The 23,858-nt window shown below is 36.9% G+C and overlaps 1 protein-coding gene across 1 annotated transcript in view; it reads right to left on the reverse strand.

The window, feature by feature from the left end:
* Positions 1-1,491: 1,491 nt before the first annotated feature.
* Positions 1,492-23,858, reverse strand: part of UBE2U (ubiquitin conjugating enzyme E2 U) — a gene marked incomplete at both ends in the record, with an annotated part of 28,425 nt that continues 6,058 nt past the window's right edge. Inside the window, 4 exons of the mRNA XM_084242360.1 lie at positions 1,492-1,666; positions 7,805-7,853; positions 13,330-13,450; positions 17,455-17,552. Coding sequence (XP_084098486.1) covers positions 1,492-1,666; positions 7,805-7,853; positions 13,330-13,450; positions 17,455-17,552 — 443 coding nt within the window. The remainder of the gene's footprint in view (positions 1,667-7,804; positions 7,854-13,329; positions 13,451-17,454; positions 17,553-23,858) is intronic.

The following is a 23,858-nucleotide window of genomic DNA, read 5'->3' on the forward strand; positions in this document are numbered from 1 at the left end:
CGTGTTGCTGAATTGACTAGGCAACAACCAACCACAAATCTTTGATGCGAAGTAAACATTCATGTATTTTCTTATCAATAATAATAAAATTATTCATACTGTTAGAGCTGCTAAGAACTATGTTTCTTAAAGAACCTAAAACAAATTACTGTTTTTCACCATTAATCTGAGTCCATGATGTAGGTAATATGTATCATAAAATAATAACCAACATCCTGAAACAACATGTAACTTTTTAGGAGTTTTTGGTCTAACTCACTTTTTTATACCTCTGAAGCTTTACACTACCTTGTACTCTCATTTGTGCCTTCAAGCTAGGAATATTTTTGTGACATTTTGTTCTATTGAAACCAATCATGAAGCTATCACAATGATGAGATGAAATTTGATTGGACCACAAATTAAGGGCATGGTCATGGTGGATAGACTAGAGAGGAAGAATTCACAATGTTGTAGCAGGTAAAATCAACAAAAACTCAACAAGATTACCAAGGGAGATAAAGAGGTCTAGGAAACTCCTGTGATTCTGATTTAGGCACAGACATGCACTAAATGTGACCCACCACTAGGTTGGACTTAAAGGAGGGAAATAACAGAGGGAGGCTAGGTTTTAGGGCAAGATAACAAATTCACTTTGGGACATCTTAAGTATGAGATGCCCACACCGCCTTTAGGTGAGGTGTCCAATATACAGTTATAAATACCCATGCAAAATTTTGAAGAGGGCTTGCCTATAGATACGGTTTTAGGAATTACTGGCAGATAATGAAAAGCATGGTGTGGGTGAGGTCTCTTGAGACTGGGTAGACATGACTATATGAAGACGTTTTTGCTATGGTAAGCAATAGAGGAGACCTTAGGGAGGAGGAGGAAAACAATGAATGCATGGTGTCCTCGCACTTAAGGGCATAGCTGATGAAAGTGCAGGTAAAATAAAGACTAAAATATAATCCCTGAGTCTGGGAATTAAGAGGTCACTAGTGACATCAGTATGTAACATTTCAGGAGAAGCACTAAAGCAAAGTCATATTTCAGTAAATGCGCATTAAACCGGATAACCTACTTAGAGCCAAATAATGAATTAATGCTCTAAGGTTTGAATAATTGGAACCAGAAAGTTACCCAGCTCTCCCACTATCCCACTCTTTTTTTTTTTTTTAGTTCTTAATATATAATGGTAACAAATGATTTTTCCTTAGACTGATAAAATTTAAAATCCAGGGTTCATATATTTCCCTGCTGTCTTTTTACTTACTACATTCTCTGGATTTGAGGATAATTGTGTTTGGAATAAAAAAAAAATCTCCTCCTGCTATGAAGGTTTCTTTCTGGGGTAGAGAAAGTAATACAAATCTCATAACATTCTGTTTTTTAACTAGACTTAAGTCCAGGGCTCCACACAAAAGAGGATCTAAATGAACGGTTGTTGAATGATTACCATATTGTGCCAACAGAGAAGTTTATCACCCTCAAGTGACAAATATGTGTCGATTAGTCTTTGAAAGCAAGACAAGCTGAGAAAATTAAGAGATTAATATATGACCAAAAGGAAATAGGAGAAGGCTTGATCAACTCACGTGCAGTTCTGTGATATCCTGTGGCTTTTGACGTGGCTATTTCACACCATGACTTATAGTAATCATAAAATGAGATTGTTTTAGTTGATCTGAAAATATCAATTAAAATCCAACAATGAGTAGTTTGCTTTTTAAAATTACTTTATCAGTGGGATTGTTTCAAATAACAATAACATATCATGAGAGAGCAGACTGATCTATAAATTCTAACATATGAATCTAGCATATTAATTTCTCTACTAATGTATGCAACTCATAAAAAGGTGCCCAAACCATCTTTCAAAAAGTGTAAGATATCTGCTTTATATAACTAACATTATAAAAGGATATTAAATTAAAGCATTATGCTCCTAAATTTTCTTTCTAGAATATACAAGTTCCTTAAATTTCTATGCCAAATTTAGTAAAATATCACCTTTATTTCTTTTTTACTATGAAGAGAAATACACTACCAAGGATTGAGGTTATTATTTTACTTTTACAGAATAGGGCCATTTTTAGAGAAAAAGACAACTCATATCTAATATTGCTGCCTGCATCTTTCTTTTCTTATGCTAATAGTACTATATGCTAACAGGAGAGCAAAGATTGTTATAAAATATTAAACAGAAACTATGAAACTTCTCTTAGCTGCATTTCAAATTTTTTTTCTACAAACTTTTTGAACACACAGATTCTCAACACTTTGTGAACAAAATATTACTTTGAGATATTTTTCAGACATGAGAAATCACCAATTAGCTAGCTTAAAAGATGCTTAAACATTATATGTAAAAGATGTTATGTCTGTTTGCCAGTTTAAATTCCTAGCTCTTAGGAGAACGAAGCAACTTTTCAGTGAGAACAAAAGCCAATTATTTTTATAAGTAAATCGTAAGTACCTTAAAGTAAATATTTGACTCAATTTTGAAATTAATGGAGCAACATCTACAAGTGTTAATACATTCATTTATTGAAATGCTAACTACAGACACCCAGTTTTAAGACTAACATTTTTCAAACATGTTATTACTTTTGCAGTCACACTTAAGTAGAAATCTGAAACTTGGTGAAGATAAATTAATCACTTCTATTATTGCTTCCAGAGCTCCATGTAGTGCTTTCCACTACTAAATGATATACTAAACTAACATTAATTTGCCAATGAAATGTTTCGGCATTTGGCAATGGAGGCAACAAATGAAAGGCTGCATTATATCTCTTGCATGAAAAAGCTTGTGATCAATTTGCTGTCACAGATCATTTAGCAGACAACAATGACCCAAGAGGAAGGAAACTGTCAACACACTGTCTCGTGAAAAAAAAATACACCATCTTCAGGCACAATCGTCTTCATTGTTTTTCGTCCGTTGACGATGACCCATGACCCTCTCCCTTCCCAATGGTGTCCTGTTCTGTTTCAAACTGTTAGCCCTCGGGGGCTTCCTTTTTTTCCTCCAGAATAATTAAAAATATTTTCCTAAAAAGGTATAACTTTAGTAAAGTTTCAATATACAAGCAGACTGTCTGAAATATTTGGGAATATTGGCATTTTCAATTGTATAAAAACAGCCACCCTTTAAAATAAGAAAACACCTATTTCACCATTGTTCAGATAAATTACTGTTTACAAAGCCACATAAAGTTCAAGATTCATGTGTTCACAGTTTCAGCCTACAGCTGGAATTTAGTGTTATCATTAGTATTGTGAATATGAGAAAGCAGAAGATATAATTTAAAACTGGACATCAGTGCTTACTATTGTGTTGGGAAAAAAAGATATAAACCTGAACTGCACATAGAATAGCTTTATATATTATAATAAAGGATTACATCATTTAACACAGACATTTGGAGTCTAAAGATACTTCTTTGTGGCAGTAAGAAAAAAGAAATAAAAAGGCTGCAGGAGGGAGATATGATTTTATTTTGAACTTAGTGGGGAAGGAGTCAGTTGGGGTAGAAGCCTGAAACAAGGAAAGAGGCCCTCTTGGCTAGGGGAGCATCTTCCTAAGGCTCAGATGAGAAGGGTATGGTATGTGCATATGTGCAAACAAAGGATGTTGGGGAAGAGATGACAGTAATGAGATACTGACCAGAGTGGAGGGTTCCAATTTCAGAGGAGTTGAAATTTAAAAAAAATAAGTGAAACTGGGCAATGCAGGGCTTTCAGATGTCGGCAGAGAATGGGTGTGAGTCACTTAAGAAATCTGACTGATTAGGTGAGAGAAAGAGCAGTCAGAAGTTCTCGAATAAGGCAATTGTGAAATCAGTGTTTGGGTAAAAGTTGTTTCTGGTATTAGTATGCAGGATAGATTACATGAAAGATTAAATGCAGGTGGACCAATCAGGAAATGCATACAGTCATTTAGGCAGGAGATACTGAGAGTTATGCTAAGGTGGAAGCAAATACTGTGAAGGGGAGATGAATCTGAGGCACTCTAAGAACTAACTGGACTAGTTGTTTAATAGGGTGTGGAAGGTGAAGAATTTAAGGGTCAAATATTCTTCAAAAGCCCAGAGGATCAGTTAGTTTTGCTATTAATAGAAAGCATCTAGAGAAACTGAAGTAAAATATGAGTTTAATTTTAAATGTGGCTTTTAGGTGATGACCTTTAGGAGTGTGATTGTGAAACTGGGACTGGAAATATGAGATATGGGTCAAATCAACATAAAGGTTGATGATAGATAATGCCATGAAAGCAAACTCTAAAAGTGTAAGTAAATGTTTTAGAAAGAGTAGAAATCAATTCATAGCTAAAAGGAGCCAGTAAAGGAAATAGAAAAGATTATTAAGGAAATGATGCAACATCCCAGCCATCACCAAAGCCTCAGGACTAAATCTCCAAATGTCTCTGGAGAAGAACTGGGTGCAGGGGGTGAGAGGATTCATCAGAGACAGAGTGGGGAGCAGGACAGGCAGATCGACTGAAATACACTGCTGAGGGGAGCAACGGGCAAGACAGGAGAAGTCTGTTGAGCCATATGGGGGTTAGCTCTCTGGCCAGGGATTGAACTCTGGCTGTAGTGGTGATAGTGCTGAAACTTAACCCCTAGGCCACCATGGAGGCCCAGAGACAGAACTTTCTGAAGTAATTGTGACCATTCAATGATATCAAACATGAAAGGTCTAGGTAGGGAGAGTAGCACTCTTAAGCACTGAGTGTCAGCTGATCTCATCAATGACCTTAGCTAAGTACTGCATCATTTCTCTCCTGAAAACTCAAAACAGTTTCCTAGTTATTTTTCTACCTCAGTCTCTTCCTATTCTAAGTCATCATTGCACTGCTTGAAAACCAACATCAGTTATCTAGTTCTGTAGGATTAATTGCCTTCAAATAAGTTCCCTATCATCTAGCCATTTCCATTATTTTCTTCCACCATTCATTTGCACATTCAGAGGGCCCATCAAATGGAGCTTCCTGGTGATCATGAGTGTATCATAATGTAATATTACCGTATCCGTGAAAGCAGTTCCATTAAAGATTATTTTGTCTATGTGCCTATCAAACTCTTACTCATCAAAGTTCTGTCCAATAACTATTATGAACATTTGTAAGCAAGTCTTCTTGTGAAAATGTATTTTTATTCCTCTTAGGCAAATGTGGAAGAGAGAAGTATAAGGCAGGTGAATGTTGGATGTTAAAAACATGGATAAACAGGGTCTCCCTGGTGGTGCAAGGTGTTAAGAATCAACCTATGAAGCTGTCCGCAGCCTCTGCAGCACGAGTTCCATCCCCGGCCAGGGAGCTACCCACATGGCACAGCAGACCCCTCCTGACTCGCCTGCTGCTCCCCTCAGCAGTGTTTCAGTAGATCTTCCTGTTCTGCTCCCCACTCTGTCTCTGGTGAATCCTCTCACCCTCTCGTGCATCTGGCCTGTACCCCAGTTCTTGTGTGAATAAATAAATCTTTTTTTAAAAAACATGGCTAGACAATATTCCAAACTGGTTGTGGGTATGTCAAATGGTACAACAAGGTGTGCAGTGATGTAAGAGTTCCAGTGAGTTCAAACCCTTGCCAACAAATAGGATTGTTATTTTTAGTTTCTATTGTGCTCTTCCAGTCTCCCATCTCAGTGAATGAAAGCAAAACCCTTCCAGTTCAACTGAAAATCTAGTGATAGACCTATATTCGTCAAACCCACATCCAATCAAATAAAACCTAGAATTCATTCACTTTGCCTTCTCTTCTCCCTTTTCCACAGTTATGCCCTCAACCTTCACCTGAACCACCACCATCTCTCCCATGCTCTACTAAAATAACCTCATTCTTCTGGCTTTCATCTTAGATCCTTCCTGAGGCATCCCCCACACAGCAATTAGAGTAGTCCTTTAAAAATGTAATATTTTTTAACTTTTAATTTTAAGCAATTCTATGAAAAACATTCTCATAGTCTATATTTATGCACTTGTCCAAGTATATCCTTAAAGATAAATTTCTAGAAGTGGAATTGCTATGTCCAAGAAGGCCTTGCGTTAGCACTTTTAAAGTGTAAGGCAAATGTTATGCTATTTTCTGTCTATAACCCTCAAGTTTTGCCTTGCATCTGCCCCTTTAAATTATTTAATAACCCACCCCCACCACACATGCATATTTATTATTTGACCTTCTAGGTCTCATTTTCCTCTTCTCTGGATTATTTAGCAACCTTCTCCCCTTCTCCCTCTGATTTTTTATCTCAGCTTCTGAGCCTCTTTAGTTGCCCTTGGCACTTGTGATTCATTTTCACTTTTTGTCCTGGGTGTCAAAATACCTTCCTTTGGGCCAGAACACAGGAAGTATGCCCCCTCAAACCTCCATACCTGGAATATGCTATTCCCTCTGCCTGGCACAACCTTCCCCCATTGTCTGCAGCTGAATTTCTATTCTGCCTTTAGAAAGTATCTCAGGCAACACTCCTCCTAAAATCTGAATGGCACTCCCAAGATTTAGTAAGACATTTCTCTTTCTATGCTCTTCCAGCGTCTTGATCTTATCTTATATTGTAAGTATTATTGTAGTACAACAACTAACAGTAATAGCATCTCTCTTTAAATAATTTCTGTAAGACCTCATTGTGGCTGCTCTATTTAAAAAATAAAACCTAGATATAACTTAACTTAATCCCATGACAACTATACCAGAGGCAAACATTAGAATTCATTAATAACAAATTACAGCCTAATATATACTAGGAAAATGGAATATCATTGAAATTTATATTTTATGGCTTCAACTGAGTCCTAGAGATTTCTCTAGAGATGTCAGACTAGCACTAGGTGAGTTCACAAAGCAGACCTGAGTTTTGCTTCATTTATGCTTGGTTTGGTTCAGAACCTACTGAAACTGGTACCATAAAAGTTCTTCTGGTCTGCCTTATTAGTAAACACGGGCACTGAAACTTTGTACACCACTGACAAAAAGAACTTTTTAATATTCCAGGGACATTCATGTTTTACAAGTGATAAAACAGTGTTTATGCATATTCAAGAACTACCTCAGTCAATTTGTGCCAACTGCTTTTCTCCACATTGACAAATTGAAGGGTAGCAATGTCCTCTGTTGAATCCCAACTTAATGAGCTACTCATTAGATTAAGCTTACTTTCCTCAAATTTTCTAAAACTGTTTCACAAACTGAAACCATTTGAGTTACTAAATTTTATTCACATTTTATAGAGGGCCAGTCAAGGAAACCTGGGCTGAACCACGCATTAATTCAACAATAGTTAATTGGCTGTTTACTACATGTGATGTATTATCAAAATAAGGTTGATGCAAATATTCAAGAAATTAAATGCTGTGGGATCATATATGCTATTATAGACTTCTACCTTGTTCAGGGGTTCAAGACTGAATTGATGCCATTCTACAAGACTGTCTCCAAAGTGCACCATGGCTTCAGCCCCACTTCTCACCACTTCCCTCCAGAACATTTACCTTCTTCTAAGTTGGTTGGATTTTTTTTTGATCTCTAATCTATAATGCTGATAACTCATTTTTTCCATTTTCAACAACGAAAAGCAAAAATTAAAAGGGAAGGCAAGTGTATATAGTTATGCTCAAATTTAATTCAATAGCTTAGAGAGAATTCTCCATATTCTTCCTGAAAACATTTAAAAAAAATACTGGAAAAGAAAAAGCTATCTACTTTCTTTTTAAAGTTAAAAAACTGAAAATTCAATTACGATAAAAATTGTAAGCAGTTTAAATCAATAGTGTTTTTAGAAAAAATATTGACATAGAATTGTATAAAGAAAAACTTACTTGATAATTTTATCTGGCTTTTTAGGTGTCTTAGGGCTTTCATCTTTCACTGTAAAGAAAAATGAATGGATTTTGGTTTAGTTGGAAGACTGAATATATGAACTTATGTGCACTCTTTCCAAATCTTCAAAAATAGTAGTAAAGGAATAAAAATAAGATATAAAGTCTCAAGGAGAGTAAAAGAAAGATGGTGAGAAAAAAATTCAAGATGGGAAGCAGATGTCAAGTAGTAACTGTCTTAGCAAGCCACAGCAATTTGAGACCTAACTACATAATAGAGAAGCCAATAAAAAGCAAAGAGATTTACACTTCACAACTTGAGAAACAGTTTAGGAATAGGAGATACCAAATACCTTTGAAAGATGAGAGGTACAGCACAGATACCAAAGACATATGCCCTCATCCTGTGCAACCAGATGACCACCATTGCCCATGCTGCGGGGGGGAAACTGAGCCAGACAGACCCAGCCCTGGAAGATACCTGGTACAAAACAGAAAAGAGTATGGGAAGGGATTGAAAGTAGGGAATTGAGCAAATAATTCATATTCAATAGAAGATCCCTTACTCTCTCCCATTTACCAGCTCCCAGAATGTAAACAAGTGCTTTTCTTTCTCCAGGCACAAGGTAGAAGATTCATTTCAGGAGATATCATTAAGCTTAACTAAAGGTATGGCTAGGTCCTCACTGAAAAATCCTACAATGATACAAAACAATCCATCAAAAAGCCCACTTTATATTCAAAATTTCCATTTTTAATGTAGTATGTATCATAAATACAAGATATGAATGGATAGTTAAAGATCACTACACCCTAATGTCAACATCTTGAAAGGCAACAACTAAATAAAACAGGCTGAAAAATTGCAATGGAAACATACTTTTCTGGAAATCTTCCAGAATAAAGAGCAAAATGAAGAGATGAATAATAGGAGAAAATAAATTTTAAAAATTTAGAGGATAAGATCAGTAGACCCCAAATATCCAAATATTTGTATAATTAAAAGAGAACAGGAAAATGGAGTGAAAAAAATTATAAATCACTTAAGAAAATTTTCTAAATTTAAGGGGTTACAGTTTGTAATTTCAACAGTCTAGAAAATGCTGTATGCGATGAATGAGGAGGAGGGAAAATACAAAAACCACACCAAGAAATAATCAAGACATTTCAGATTCTTGGGGAAAAGACTTTAAAAGCTTCCAGAATGAAAATAAATCACATGTGAAGAAATGGACATCTGAATGAAATCAGACTTCTCAAGAACAGCACTAGAAACCAGAAAGTAATAGGGTCTTTACAATTCTGAAAGAAAATTGTTTCCAACTAAAATTTAACCAAATTATGAACAGGTGACTGTGGAATAAATACACTCTTAGGGCCTTAGAGTCATAAAAGACTTAGCTTTCATAAACCAGGAAGCTCCTGGAAGCTATCTCCAGCAAAATGAAGGAGCACGCCAACCAAGAGAAAAAAATGAGGGGTCAAGCAGGAGCTCCAATCCCAGAAGTAGGCATAAGAGCCTTCCCAGAATTCTAGGAGAGAACTGCCACTTCAGAACCAAAGAGGATGAGGACCACAAGAAAGAAGTCTCCACAGTGGGAAATGTACTGGCTGAAAACCTGAGGGTTATTTCAAGTGTTGCAGATAATTTAGGGACAGAATAGATGGTAGGAATTTATTTAAAAACAAACAAGAAAATGAAAAATATGACCATTTGCATAAGAAAAGAAAAATAATGTTAATGGTTCATATGTGATGAGAATTTACTAAGTCATATTAATGTAACCAAATTTTATTAGGAGGAAGTATGGTTGAAATGGCAGTATGAAAGCTAGATATTTGTACTTCAGAAGAAGCCTGTAAGTAATTTCTTACTGAAAACTCCCAAAATGTTAATATAGAATAAACTTAGAATTCTGGTGGTAAATTCCAAAAGAACCAGTCAGATGTGTTGACAGCTGTTAGTGTTTTTGGGGGTGGGAGGTACTCAGGTCTAAGGTCTTATATCTCATTAATAACCAGCTTGTATTATTTATCTTTTAAAGTATGAACATACATTTCTTTGATAGGAAATATATACTTAACAATTTTAGTCAAAACATGCAATTTAGAGACTTTTCAAAAAGGTACTGGATTATCTGGTGCAATGAAATACAAACAGAAAAATAGGAGTTTGTAACCCCAGCTGATACACACACACACACACACACACACACACACTGCATCCTATTAAACTCAGGTTTTCCATATGTCCTGACATCTGCAGATAATAGGCTAACAGTAACAATACTGTAACATCAACAACAAAATTGCATTTAAGTGATGGTATGAAATCTCATGTTGTTAGCTTCTGCACAGTGAGAGAAGTCATCAGTAAAATAAAAAGATCCCCAACTGAATGGGAGAAAATATTTGCACATTATACATCTGACAAGGGGCTGATATCCAAAAATCTTCAAGTAACTCAGATAACTCAACAAAAAGAAAACAAAGAACCCAATCAAAAATGGGAAAAAGAGCCCATAGACACTTCTCTAAAGAAGACATACAGATGGCTAACAGGCACATGAAAAAATGTTCATTGTGACTTATCAGGAAAATGCAAATCAAAACCACAATGAAATACCATTTCACCCTACCTATAAGTAAGGGAGAGAGGCTATAGGTCATAAGGAGAAGGAGCTACCAGGATATGGGAAGGTCACTGGGATCTTCACCAACTGGGTTTGAGCTCACAGCTTGGCACATTCTTGTCAAAAAACCTAGGTAAAGACCTAGCTGTTCAGGCTAGGTGTTAGGGAAAGGTTGGAAAATAAGAGGCATTTGCATGGTTGCATACCAAATATCAGGCTTAGACTGAAGATAGCTACAGTAACTCCAGACCACTGATTGAGAGGAGGAAAAAGTCCCCAACATATTCAAGCTATGTTCTGGCACAAAGCAGGGCCAAATCTTCATATTCTGGACTTCACTGGCTACAACCTAGCAGACTACTTCAATATTAGTTCTACTTCAGGTGTATGGGGCAACAGAGAAGAAATATCCTTTTTCTACAAAAAATTCCTTTCAGTGTTTGAAGACAGATTTTACAATTGCCTTTATCTTTTCTACAATTAGCTAAAGATAGACAGTTTCTTTAGCCACAGGAAATGTGATGCCCAAAACTGAGCATAATGGTTTTACAGATGAGGGCCCACTAAACCAGAGCAGGGTAAAGCACATGCTTAGTGGAGGAAAATTTTCATTCGTGGCTTACATTAACTTTGTGATCAAATCACTCCCCGAGAATGTTTTTGTAGATTAGATTTCTGCTATCACGTCAGGTCCCTTCCATTCTCTACTTGGGAATTTTAATTGCTTGATCCCAAGTGAATGACTTTATGTTCATCCCATAAAACATGGGGACACAGTGGAAGTGGGGATGCCTGGCAGAGACACTGATGCTGCTTGCTGTCTGTCATCTGTGCTACCCCCACCATCACTGATCCTGGCTTCCTCATGAGAAAGAGGCTGTGAGGATCAAATGAATAAATGTTCGTGAAAGTACTTTGTAAACTAAAAAGTGAAATCAGGATGTGTACTTTTTCATTCCTTCAAGCTATAAATTGTTATTCAATACCTACAGCCAAATACTATGCTGGGAACAGAGGATATAGTTCTACACTAAAATTAGTGTTACAAGCTCGCTACCCCTTGAGTTTCTAGTTTATACAATTATCAGTTCCAGTTTTCTGTTATCTAAAAAATGTGATAAAACTCCTAAGCTTTTTCTAGTTCTCTTGGTTAATATTTTGCATGTATATCAGAGATGATTCTTGTGGCATTTTAGTGGAGATCTATTCAAGCTGTAACAAGAAATTAATTCTCATAGGGTGACAAACTTAGAATGAGCAAATTGTCTGTACTTTTTCAGTTCTCACTCATGGCAGCAGTCTCTGTTGTATGGGGGTATGTTATTTTCTTAGAAAGCTTCAGAAAATCGTTCTAGGCTACCACTCCCAGTGCTGCTGAGATAGCAAGCAAGCTGATAACAATTTACTGTCTTGAATTTCTACATATTTCACTAACATAACTAAAGAATAGAGTGAAAACCAACCAAAGTACTATTTGCTTTGTTATTCATTTGCCAGGTGATTTTTGCAGTTTGGGCAGCTTTCATGTCTGGTGATAGCAAAACTGAAGAAATGAAAGAGTGAGGGATGATGTCTACCTGACAAGAGGACAAAAGATAGGGTCAACCTCTCTTCAGTTTTCTTCTCATCCTTTCTTTGCACAGCAAAAAACAAAACCTATTGCTTATAGAATTATTTACTATAGAAAATTCATTAAAACCAGCTTTTAAATTTTCATTCACCAGAATGTGGATATAGCTCTGTCATAACTTTGATTATAATTGTATCGTAGGGCTCCCTGAAAGATTAAGTGATATGTATTGTTCATCCTTTCATTCCACAAATGTTTACTAAGTGCAGAGGATAAAATAGTAGATGCTATAGTGTCCTGATAGGTCGGAAATGTGGTCAGAGTGAAGCAGTGTGGCTCCTCTGTATGCAAACCAATCTCAAAACTGTCAGGGAATGTTTGAGGAACTTGAGGGCAATCGCAACATGGTTGAAGACACTGAAAAAGATGCCTGACCACTGCCACTTCTTTTGTATCAGACCCTTAAGCCCTGTGGAAGAGAATCTTTGAACTTGGTCACAACTGTACAGATCTGGTACTAGAACTTTTAGGTTCTAGAAGAGGATTGGAAAAAGGAGACAATGGACAGCTCTTGAACGAGCAAGCACATGAGAGATCAGTTTGGTGGAGTGAGTCTGAATTACATTAGCCACTAGATGAGGCTGCTCTAAGAAAGAGAGGCAGGACGAGGAAGGAGGAGGTGGGGCAGGGTACAAAGAAAAGAACCCTGTCACTAGGGGCACAGCCCTCATTTGTGACCAACTCATCTTGGCATAAGGGGCCAATGACCTTGTTCTGCAAACTGCACAGAGAACACAGGAGCAATGGTGCCATAGCTATGGAGTTAAGGTGGCAGGATGAGAATAAGCATATCAAGGGTATCAGAAAAACACTGGTCAACAGAGCAGAAAGATTGACAAGTTTCAGGTGCCATTTCCATATGGACTCTTAGAAGGAATACCTGGGGGAGAACTCACCAGAAAAAAAAAGAGTATTTTCTAAATCAAGAGGAAAGGAGTCCTGGATCAATAAGATCTAGGTAGTGCAGATAAAATCTGAGAAATAGCTACCATAGACCAAAGAGTTGAATTAGGTGTTATATCTTTATAACACCTAATTATAGCCATATGATCATAACATTTAAAGATAATAAATTTATGATTTTTGATAATTTTTCAAAAAGGATCATACTGATTGGCTCGACAAGTTCAATGAGAGGTCTTAATATGACTGCATTATTGAAAATAGATAAAACATTCCCCTATATTAGCTGTTTGCTAGATAAATTAATTGCTATACATGCATAATTAATAACTTGCAAATAAGAAGCAGGTTCTTCTCACATTGTAATGGCTGTTGGAAAAGTTTCAGCACTATTAGTCTGTACTTAGATTCATCTTTAGTCAATATTTTGGCTGCTTCCAAATTCACTGGATTTTCTAGCACTGGATTAGAAAGCATAACCTACAGGAAAACACAAAGAACATAGAGTTTATACTGTAAATTTTTCTTTGAGCAAAAAGACAAACATTCAAGAAGTATTATTAAATACCTACTATGTATCTAGCTAGAGATAGAGTCAAACAGATATGGTCCCTAGTTTCAAAAACTGTGGAAAAGTTTCCAAATTTATTAAAGGAAACATATTTCCTTAAATGTTAGTCAAACAAGAAATTTTCAACCTGAGTTATCTATACATCTTATTTTGGGGTGAAGATAAAGTGTGTTTGTGAAACCATGGATATTTTGTGTATATTTAACTTTTTTTTCTGAAAAGGTCCATGTTTCATTCTTTCTTAAATGTATCTATCCTAACAGTTAAGAACCAGTGAGCCAAACCACATTTTTCAGTGTATATTATGGTAAGAGTTATTTATTAAAATGAAGGGTTTATAGTATAATGTTATTTTCATATAAAAATCATACTTACATTTAACTGAAACTCTGCTAATCGGTGACCTCAGTCATCCCAATGCCTATGGGATGCAAAACTATTTGCTGGTTTTGATGTCAAATATACAGGATGTCAAATGGGGGAAGATTGGGTGAAGATTTGCATAGGCCCTTCCCATACATTTCTTTGCAACTTCCTATCAATCCATATTTACTTTACCTTGAAATAAATATTTTTAAATTGTATTTTTTAAATTGATATGATAGTGGCTTACAACACTATGTATGATTTAGGGGGGTAAGGGTCACCTCTTCTGATGTTTTATTATATCATACCTACTGCCAAAGTCCCAATAATCCTCTACCATAGTTCCTTAGATTCCTCCCTTTGTTTCCCAACCCCACTTCCCCCGACCGGTCCCCTCTGGTAGCCTCAATTCTAGAGTTAATTTTTGTCTGTTTTTTTGTTTTGTTTCTTTCTATTCCACAGAGGAGTGAAATCATACAATATTTGTCTTCCTCCTTCTGACTTGTCTCAGCATAATCCCCTCCAGATCCACCCATGTTGTTTCAAATGAGAAGATTTCTAATCCATCTTGGTTTTATACTGTACATTCATGAGCCAAACAATAGGATCAAAGTAATTTATAAGTTCCTTTTGTAACTTATTCCTTCCTATCACATGAATTTAAACTGAATTTATGTGTAAAGAGAACTAAACATGAGGAAACATCAGAACACTTCCCCTGAAAAATGAACACATTTTAACAGGAGATCAAATTTAGATCACAGATAAACCAACTCATATATTAAGACTTGTGAACACTTCAAAATCCCTCCAGATCTATGATAGATTAATTTGGTGTCTGCAGTAGTTTCCTATAGCTGCTGGAACAAATTACAGAATTTAGCAGCTTAAAACAACACAAGTGTGTTATCTCACATTTCTGCAGGTGGGAATTCTGGGGCGGTTGGGTTGGTTTCCTTTTTTCCAGATTTAGTAAGACTGAAATCACTGGCTGTACTTTGATCACAGGTTCTAAGAAAGGTCTGTTTCCACATTCATCCAGGCGTGTGTTAGCTGAATTCAGTCACTTGCATTTGTAGGAGTGAAAGCCCTATTTCTGTGCTGGCTGTTACCTAGGGGTCACCCTCAGAGAGACCACCCATTCAAGAACTCTCTTGCTTGTCCTTACACTTGGACTCATACATCTCAGAGGCAACAAAGGTGTGGAAACTCCTGCTCATACTTATCTTTCTGACCTCCCCTCCTGTCACATCCTTTTCTCCTTCGTTTCACTGTATTTCTCAGAGTGACTCCTCAGTCATCCCTTTGATCGTTAAGGGTTCATGTGATTACTTTTGGGCCACCATGCGCAGAATTAGCATAGCCTTCCTGTTTTAAAGTCAGCTGACTAGTAGCCATAATTCCATTAGCAAAATTCTTTCACAGCAGTGCTTGGGTTAGAGTTTGTTTAGATAACCAGAGGATGAGAATAATAGGAGGCAGTGGGGACATCTTTAAATTCTACCTACCATCGTATCTTTGCATCTGGACAAAATAGGTGATAAATCATAACAAACTTAGTAGTTCTGCCAGACCATGATCTTGTTTATTTGGCACCTCAAAATTAATATTAGCCCAAATTGCAAATGTTTCTTTTATAATTCATTATGATTTTGAAGGTTATAACATACTAACCTGGCTGTATATTTGAAAATACAGCCAAAATAATTCTGACCATAATTCCTAAGTGTAGACGCAGGTCAAAGTGGATAACTGTGTCTTCAGTCATGGAAATGATGGCAAGATTTCGCAATATTCTGATGTCTATTACTTGAAAAGCACAAGAATATTCTGTTGCTATTTGAATTTCTTGTTTAGAAAACACATTGGACAGTATTTCCAAGAATACTGAATTGCTCAAGTGAGGATTCAGTGGGGGCTGCACTAAATATTTCAAAGTTGGTGGAATGCAGATGAAACATCTTTAAGAGCAAGCTTTTAGTCTTTGGCTGGAGAGATACCCTTCCTCAGGCAGAGACATCTGGTGAAGTTTATTCAATAGTCTTTGCATTAACTGTGCCAAAAAGCCTTCTCATATAAAATGTATACAAGCTATTAAGTTTACTTAATTATTCTTAAGAACTGGAATTGAAGAATATTTTTAAACACACACACACATATATATAAAACTCTGCTAAAATAGTGAAAAAATAAATGTCTGACATTTAAATTAGCCATGTGATAGGAAGAAACAACTCTAAAGGGATACTTCTCCAGAGGATAAACAGAAATTTTGAAACATTAGTAAACAACTAAAACAGCAGGTATGTTTTATTATATCCAGTTAATTAAAGCCCATAAATTCAGAATTCATCCTTTGGATGGGTGTTAATATTTACCTTTGCAGTTGAGCAAGTGTTCGAAGAAATTAAGATTATAAAAAATTTTGGAAGAGATGACTAGTATATTTAGACTTTAAAATATTTTAAACACCATTTTCAAGTATCACCCTTCGAAAAACAGTGTAGTAATTATGTTTCTCATGTTATCAAAAGGACAGTCTACATGTGTAATGTAGGCTGTAGCCACATATGGGCAAATATTATTACTTAAAATTAGATACAATGAAAAACTCAGTGTCCCTCAATTATAGTGTTCAGTGGCCCCAGGTGACTAGTAGCTACTGCATGGGTCAGTCTGGACATCTCCATCAATGCAGAAAGTTCATTGGATATCACTGATCTTCAAAGGTTTATGATAGTACAGAAAACAAATAGCAAGCATTGTCAGAAGCAAATGATAATGTTGAATATTTTAAGTTGTGAAATCACTTGATTCACTTCTCTGAGGAAGGCAAGGTTCATGAATGAAGAACGATCTATACCCATGTGTAGTATTATGAAGTTTGAGGCCAAAAGAAAACCTAAGAATAGTTCTAGAATTAAAATAGTTTCTTCCCTCTTTTCTAAAATACGTATTCTTTGGTTGTGAAGGGTGGTAAATAGGAATTTCACTTTAAAACAATAGCCCTTATAATGCAAGTTCATTTTTATAATATTTTATTTTATATAATTCTTACATTATTTTTCATTTTTGCACAATGTATGCATTTTCATTTTGGTTATATTCCCCATACAATTGCACCCCCCCCTTATTTTGACCCTAGTCCTTCCTCTCCCCGCTCCCCCCCCAGTGTGTCTCTGGTTTATAGTTGCTTGTTGATTTTGATTTTTACGCAGCAATCACAAAAGATAAACACATGCAGTTTGCAGCAACATGGATGGAGCTAGAAGAGATCATGCTCAGCGAAATAAATCAGAAAGAAAAAGAAAAATACCGGATGGTCTCACTCATAGCAGGAATTTAGAAAACCTAAATAAGGGACCAGGAAAAAGACTAATTAATACAAAGTAAAAATCAAGTTCCATTTTTATAGTTGTAGAAATGTTATTGATTTACTCAAATTCTTTAAACATTCAAATATGCATTGTACATCTGGTTCCTTATATTTTGAATAACTGGGGTAAATGAAAGTACTAAAGAGAGCATTATGCTAATATGTCCTTACCTGGAGGGTAAGTAAGATGCTGCTTAATGTATAGCTGGTATTCCACTTATTAGGATTGTCCAAGAAATCTATACAGGGCTGACCAGTATGTTGGTCTACTGTATTGAAATAATACAATAATGTTAACACACATAACAAAATTTTTATTTAAAACTTATGAGCATTAAAATATAAGCAAAATTAGAAAACTCATGACAAATCAGGAAAATCATTTGCAATAAACAACAGTTATTATTGTGTAGTTGTTAAAGAATATAAACTTCAAGGTAAGACACACATGCATTTTAACACTTTCACTTATCAGCTATGTGACATCAAGCAATTAATTTTAGCTTTACTTTCCTAATATGTGAAATGGTGACATGATTAAAGCACCTAGCTTCATGTAAAGACTTAATGAAAGGAAGTACTTAATTATAGTGTCTGATATATAGTGAATCCTGAAAAATTGATAAATATCATTATTCATTTTTTATTTTTTAATATTTTATTTCATATAATTCTTTTTTAAAATTAATTTCTATAACTCTTAATTCATGATGATATTTTTATTTTTTTTATTTATTCATACAAGAACTGGGGTACAGGCCAGATTCATGGGAGGGTGAGAGGATTCACCAGAGACAGAGTGGGGAACAGAACGGGCAGACTGACGAAATACACTAATGAGGGGAGCAGCAGGCAAAACAGGAGAGGTCTGCTTGCCATGTGGGACCCTCGCCAGCTGGCGGGGATTGAACCGGCACTGCAGAGGCTGCGGACAGCTTCACAGCGCTGCGCCCAACCGCATGCGCCACCAGGGGAGGCCCTATTTTAAATAATTCTTACATCATTTTTCATTTTTGTACAATGTATGCATTTTCATTTTGGCTATATTCCCCAAACAATTGTACCCCCCCCCCCCTTATTTTGACCCTAATCCTTTCTCTCCCCACCCCCCTTCCCCAGTGTATCTCTGGTTTATAGTTGCTTGTTGATTTTTATTTTTACTTTGTATTAATTAGTCTTTTTCCTGGTCTCCTATTTAGGTTTTCTAAATTCCTGCTATGAGTGAGACCATCCGGTATTTTTCTTTTTCTTTCTGGCTTATTTCGCTGAGCATGATCCCTTCCAGCTCCATCCATGTTGCTGCAAACTGCATGTGTTTATCTTTTTTGATTGCTGAGTAATATTCTATGGTGTATATGTACCACATCTTCTTGATCCAGTCATCTATTTTTGGGCATTTGCGTTGTTTCCAAAGCTTAGCTATTGTAAATAGTGCTGCTATAAACACAGGGGTGCAGGTGCCCTTTGGAATTAATGTTTCTGTGTCCTTTGGGTAAATACCTAGGAGTGGAATTGCTGGATCCTATGGAAGCTCTATCTTTAGTAGGTTGAGGAATCTCCACACAGCTCTCCATAGTGGTTGGACCACTTTGCACTCCCACCAGCAGTGCAGGAGCGTTCCTTTTTCTCCATATCCTCGCCAATATTTGTTGTTGCTAGTTTTTTTTTAATATGTGCCATTCTCACTGGTGTAAGATGGTATCTCATTGTAGTTCTGATTTGCATTTCCCTGATTACAAGTGATGTTGAACATTTTTTCATATGCCCGTTGGCCATTTGCATTTCCTCTTTGGATAAAGGCCATATATGACAAGCCCATTGCCAGTATCATTCTCAATGGTACAAAGCTGAAAGCATTTCCATTAAGATCTGGAACAAGACAAGGATGTCCACTCTTACCACTGTTTTTCTTTTCTTTTTTTTTTAAAGATTTATTTATTTTTATACAAGAATTGGGGTACAGGCCAGAGATGCACGGGGGTGGGGTGAGAGGATTCACCAGAGACAGAGTGGGGAGTAGAACAGGCAGACGGACCGAAGTACACTGCTGAGGGGAGCAGCAGGCAAGACAGGAGAGATCTTCCCACCATGTGGGTTTCTCCCTGGCCGGGGGAATCGAACTTGTGCTGCAGTGGCTGCGAATTGCTTCATAGATTGCGTCTTAACCCCTGCCCCACCAGGGAGGCCCTTACCACTGTTTTTCAATATAATAATGGAAGTCCTAGCCAGAGCAATAAGACAAGAGAAAGACATACAGAAATCCAAATAGGGAAGGAAGAAGTTAAACTATCACTATTCGCAGATGATATAATATACATAGAGAACCCTAAAAACTCCACAGAGAAACTAATTAAACTAATCAGTTTAGTAAAGTGGCAAGATACAAAATCAATAAGCAAAAATCAGTAGCCTTCCTGTACACAAACAATAAATTTGAAGAAGAAATTAAAAAACCATCCCTTTTATTATTGAAACATTATTCATAATATTTTAATGAAAGTAATGTAAATAACTTTTATAAATGGATACAAAAACTATTAATATGCTGGTATTATAAAAGGCAGGAAATGAGAAGAAAATTTTGCAAAGGTGAAAAGAGAGGTCTTTGATTTAGCATAATACATTGTATTGTAGAATCACAATAATTAGAATAGTGCAGGAGCACACAAGATTAGTCAGAACGAACAATGTAAGACAAGAATTTAGCAACAAGGCCAGTATGCTTTAAAAGTGTTGCATTTTAAAAATGAAATTAGGGGGCCTCCCCGGGGGCACAGCGGGTTAAGCACAGAACTGTGAAACTGTCCACAGCCTCTGCAGTGTGGGTTCGATTCCCAGCCAGCCAGGGAGAAACCCAAATGGCGTGGCAGACCTCTCCTGTCTCGCCTGCTGCTCCCCTCAGCAGTGTTTTCAGTCCAGTTACCCATTCTTCTTCCTGCTCTGTCTCTGGTGAATTCTCTCGCCCTCCTGCACCTCTGGCCTATACCCCAGTTCTTGTATGTATAAATAAATAAATAAATAAATAAATAAATAAATAAATAAATAAATCTTTTAAAAAGTGAAATTAGGGCCTCCCTGGTGGTGCAAGGGGTTAAAATGCAACCTAAGAAGCTAGCCACAGCCACAGCAGCACGAGTTCAATCCCTGGCCAGGGAGCTACCCACTTGGTGCACCAGACCTCTCCTGACTCGCCCACTGCTCCCCTCAACAGTGTGTTTCAGTCAATCTGCCTGTTCTTTTCCCCACTCTGTCTCCGGTGAATCCTCTCATCCCCTACATCTCTGGCCTGTACCCCAGTTCTTATATGCATAAATAAATAAATCTTTAAAAAAAAGTGAAATTACAACTCAGTGGTAAAAGAAAAGATTATTAACAAGCTATATAAAAACTGTTGTGCAACTGAGTCATAGTCATTTACTACTATCTACTCTTCCTTTTGTTTACTTCTTCTTGTAACAAGAATAACTATGCTGGCACCATTCCCATCCCCACCAACTCTGTGCAGTTTTAGATGAATATATGGTGTCCAGACTATTTTCCCCAGCCTCTCTTCTAATGAGATATGGCCACATGACTAAGTTCTAATCATGGGATATCAACAGAAATGTGCAACACCTGTACCATATTTTCTTAATTCTCTTTCCTCCCTCCCATTGGTGACAGTGTGAATGCTAGATTCAGAAATGGAATCCACAGGTTGAGGATGCCAGTTTTGTCTGCTATATACAGACTGGAAAGATATACAGAATCTGGGTCTATACCCTGACATAGTTAATTAATTCAATATTTTTAATTTTTAACTCTATGGTATGAAATAAGACTATGGGTGCCTTGGTGGGAGGTGTGGTGTGGTAACACATATGAGTAGGCATGAACCTATACCTCTGAATCATATACAGTGCTGTACACCATTGTTACCTCAAAAAACTAGGGGAACAATAAATAAAATAAAGATGAAAAAATAAAACTATAGAAATACTATGAGGATGTTAAAATGATTTGATTATATTTGGGGGGAATGATAATTAAAAAATTTGAAAGGACAAAATTAATAGACATGACTACATAAATCCCAAATGTAAAAATAAAATCCAAAATTTAAAATTTAATGACAAATGAAGGGGATAACAATGATAATATTGTTAATAAGTCTGACAATTCAGGGCCTCCTCGGTGGTGCAGTGGTTGAGCGCTGGGTTGTGAAGCTGCCTACAGCCTCTGCAGCACCGGTTTGATCCCCGGCCACCAGATGAGGGTCCCACATGGCATTTAGACCTCTCCTGCCACCAGCTGCTCCCCTTGGCAGTGTATTTCGAAGGTCAGCCTGTTCTGTTCCCCACTCTGGCTCTGGTGAATTCTCTCACCCTCCCACGCTTCTGACTGTACCCAGTGCTTATAAAAAAAAAAAAAAAGTCTGACAAGTCTGACAATTCACAAAACTAAGAAATTCAATCAATAGACTGAAAAAGTGCTAACTTACCTGCATTCAAACTGCTTATTAAAGTAGAAGATTATCAAAGAAGCAAAAAAAAAAAAAATCTACAAAGTTTCAATGCTCAGAATTGGAGAGTGCTAAAAGGAGAACCTTATACATGCTTCCTGGTAGGAGTATAAATACCATGACTGAGGGGCAACTTGGCTTCATGTATCTGAAGGGATAGACACTTACATAGTCATCTTCTGGAGTATGGGCACTGATCAATAGCAGTCCACTCCTCCCAAGTTCATATATAACAAAACAGACCAAGGTGTTGATAGATGAACTTAAAAAAATTCAACTTAAGACTGTAATGGAGAATGCACTTGATCAACACCTTTAATTGGGTTCTACAGAAGTCCTAAGGATGGTTGAAGAGAGTGTTGAGAAACTTCTGAGTCACACATGCTCAGTTTCTTCTCCCATCTCTCCAAATGAAATAAGCCATTCCCATGGGGAGGGGAGAGAGAAGGAAAAAGAACACTAGTGAGTTTTCTCATACTTGTCCTAGAGACCAAGTTCTAGCTACTCTACAGAAAGGAAAGGGATGAGGAACAGGGAATAAGAACAACCCCCACCTGTTATGTGGCTGTGTTAATTCAGTAATACCTCTCCTGCTTGTTTTAAGCATATAAATGGCAAATGTGGGCCTCCCCAGTGGCGCAGCGGTTGGGCGCTGGGATGCACGGCTGCCCGCAGCCTCTGCAGCACCAGTTCGATCCCTGGCCACCGGCGAGGGTCCCACTTGACCCACAGACCTCTCCTGCCATGCCCACTGCTCCCCTCAGCAGTGTACTTTGGTTCTTCTGCCTGTTCTGTTCCCTGCTCTGGCTCTGGTGACTCCTCTCACCCTCCCATGCTTCTGACTGTACCCAGTGCTTGTATAAATAAATAAATCTTTAAAAACAAATGGCAAATGTACACAACTTTTCATTATAAATTTAATCTTGTCCTTTAAAAATAGGTCTTAATTACTAAATAATGTAGTTGGAAATAATAACATACTTGGAAAAAATTACATAAAGTTATATAAAGGTTAAATATGAATGCTTCGCTCTCCAATTAGAGAGCGGCAATAATTCAGTTATTGCCAGTTGGTCTATATAAACATACAGAAGTGTGTGTGTGTGTGTGTCTATGTATGTATGTGTGTGTATATGTGTGCATGTGTGTGTGTCTATGTATGTATGTGTGTGTATGACTTTTGTTTGCTTATTATTCCCTGCTACTCCCCCTCCACCCTTGTTCCCCATGATTATTCCATTTCAATGTCAGGGGGGATTTTGTTTTTTTAAATAAATGAACTGTATTTTACATTTTGTTCTTCGAAGTGTTCTTTCATTTATAGTAAATTGCCAACATATCTCTGGACATACTTATTTTTAAAATATCTGAGCATGAACCATATAGATTTTAGGCATATAGATTTTAGGGATACAGCAATGACCAAAAAGTCTAAAGCTTCCTTATTATATTTAAAAGCAACACATACAGCTGTAGGATGTTTTCTTAAAGATGCCCCTATTAATGGACATTGGTTTGGGTTTTTTCCCCCCTACTTTCCCTGTTTCCAAAACAGCTAATGGGAAAACATCTTTATTTTTTTATTTTTTAAGTTAATTAATTAATCTATTTATTTATTTATTTATACATACAAGCACTGGGTACAGTCAGAAGTGCGGGAGGGTGAGAGAATTCACCAGAGCCAGAGTGGGGAACAGAACAGGCAGACTGACGAAATACACTGCTGAAGGGAGCAGAGGGCAGGCGGGGCAGGAGACGTCTGTCGCACCATGTGGGACCCTCACCGGCGGCCTGGGATCGAAATGGCGCTGCAGAGGCTACAGGCAGCCTCGCAGCCCAGCGCTCAACCGGTGTGCCACCAGGGGAGGCCCGGGAAAACATCTTTAAATATTAAACATATTCTTGTACATTTATGCAAGTATTTCTATGAAATAATTTATAAACATGGTATAAATTACATACAAAATAATTTATAAACAGGAATTTAGGGCTATTTGCATTTTATATCGATTAGAAACTGTCAAGTTGCTTCCCAAAAAGGTCACACAAAGGTCACCATTATGTCAGTGAAACC

This window comes from Talpa europaea (genome assembly GCF_964194135.1).
Source record: "Talpa europaea genome assembly, chromosome: 9".
Classification (NCBI taxonomy): Eukaryota; Metazoa; Chordata; class Mammalia; order Eulipotyphla; family Talpidae; genus Talpa; species Talpa europaea.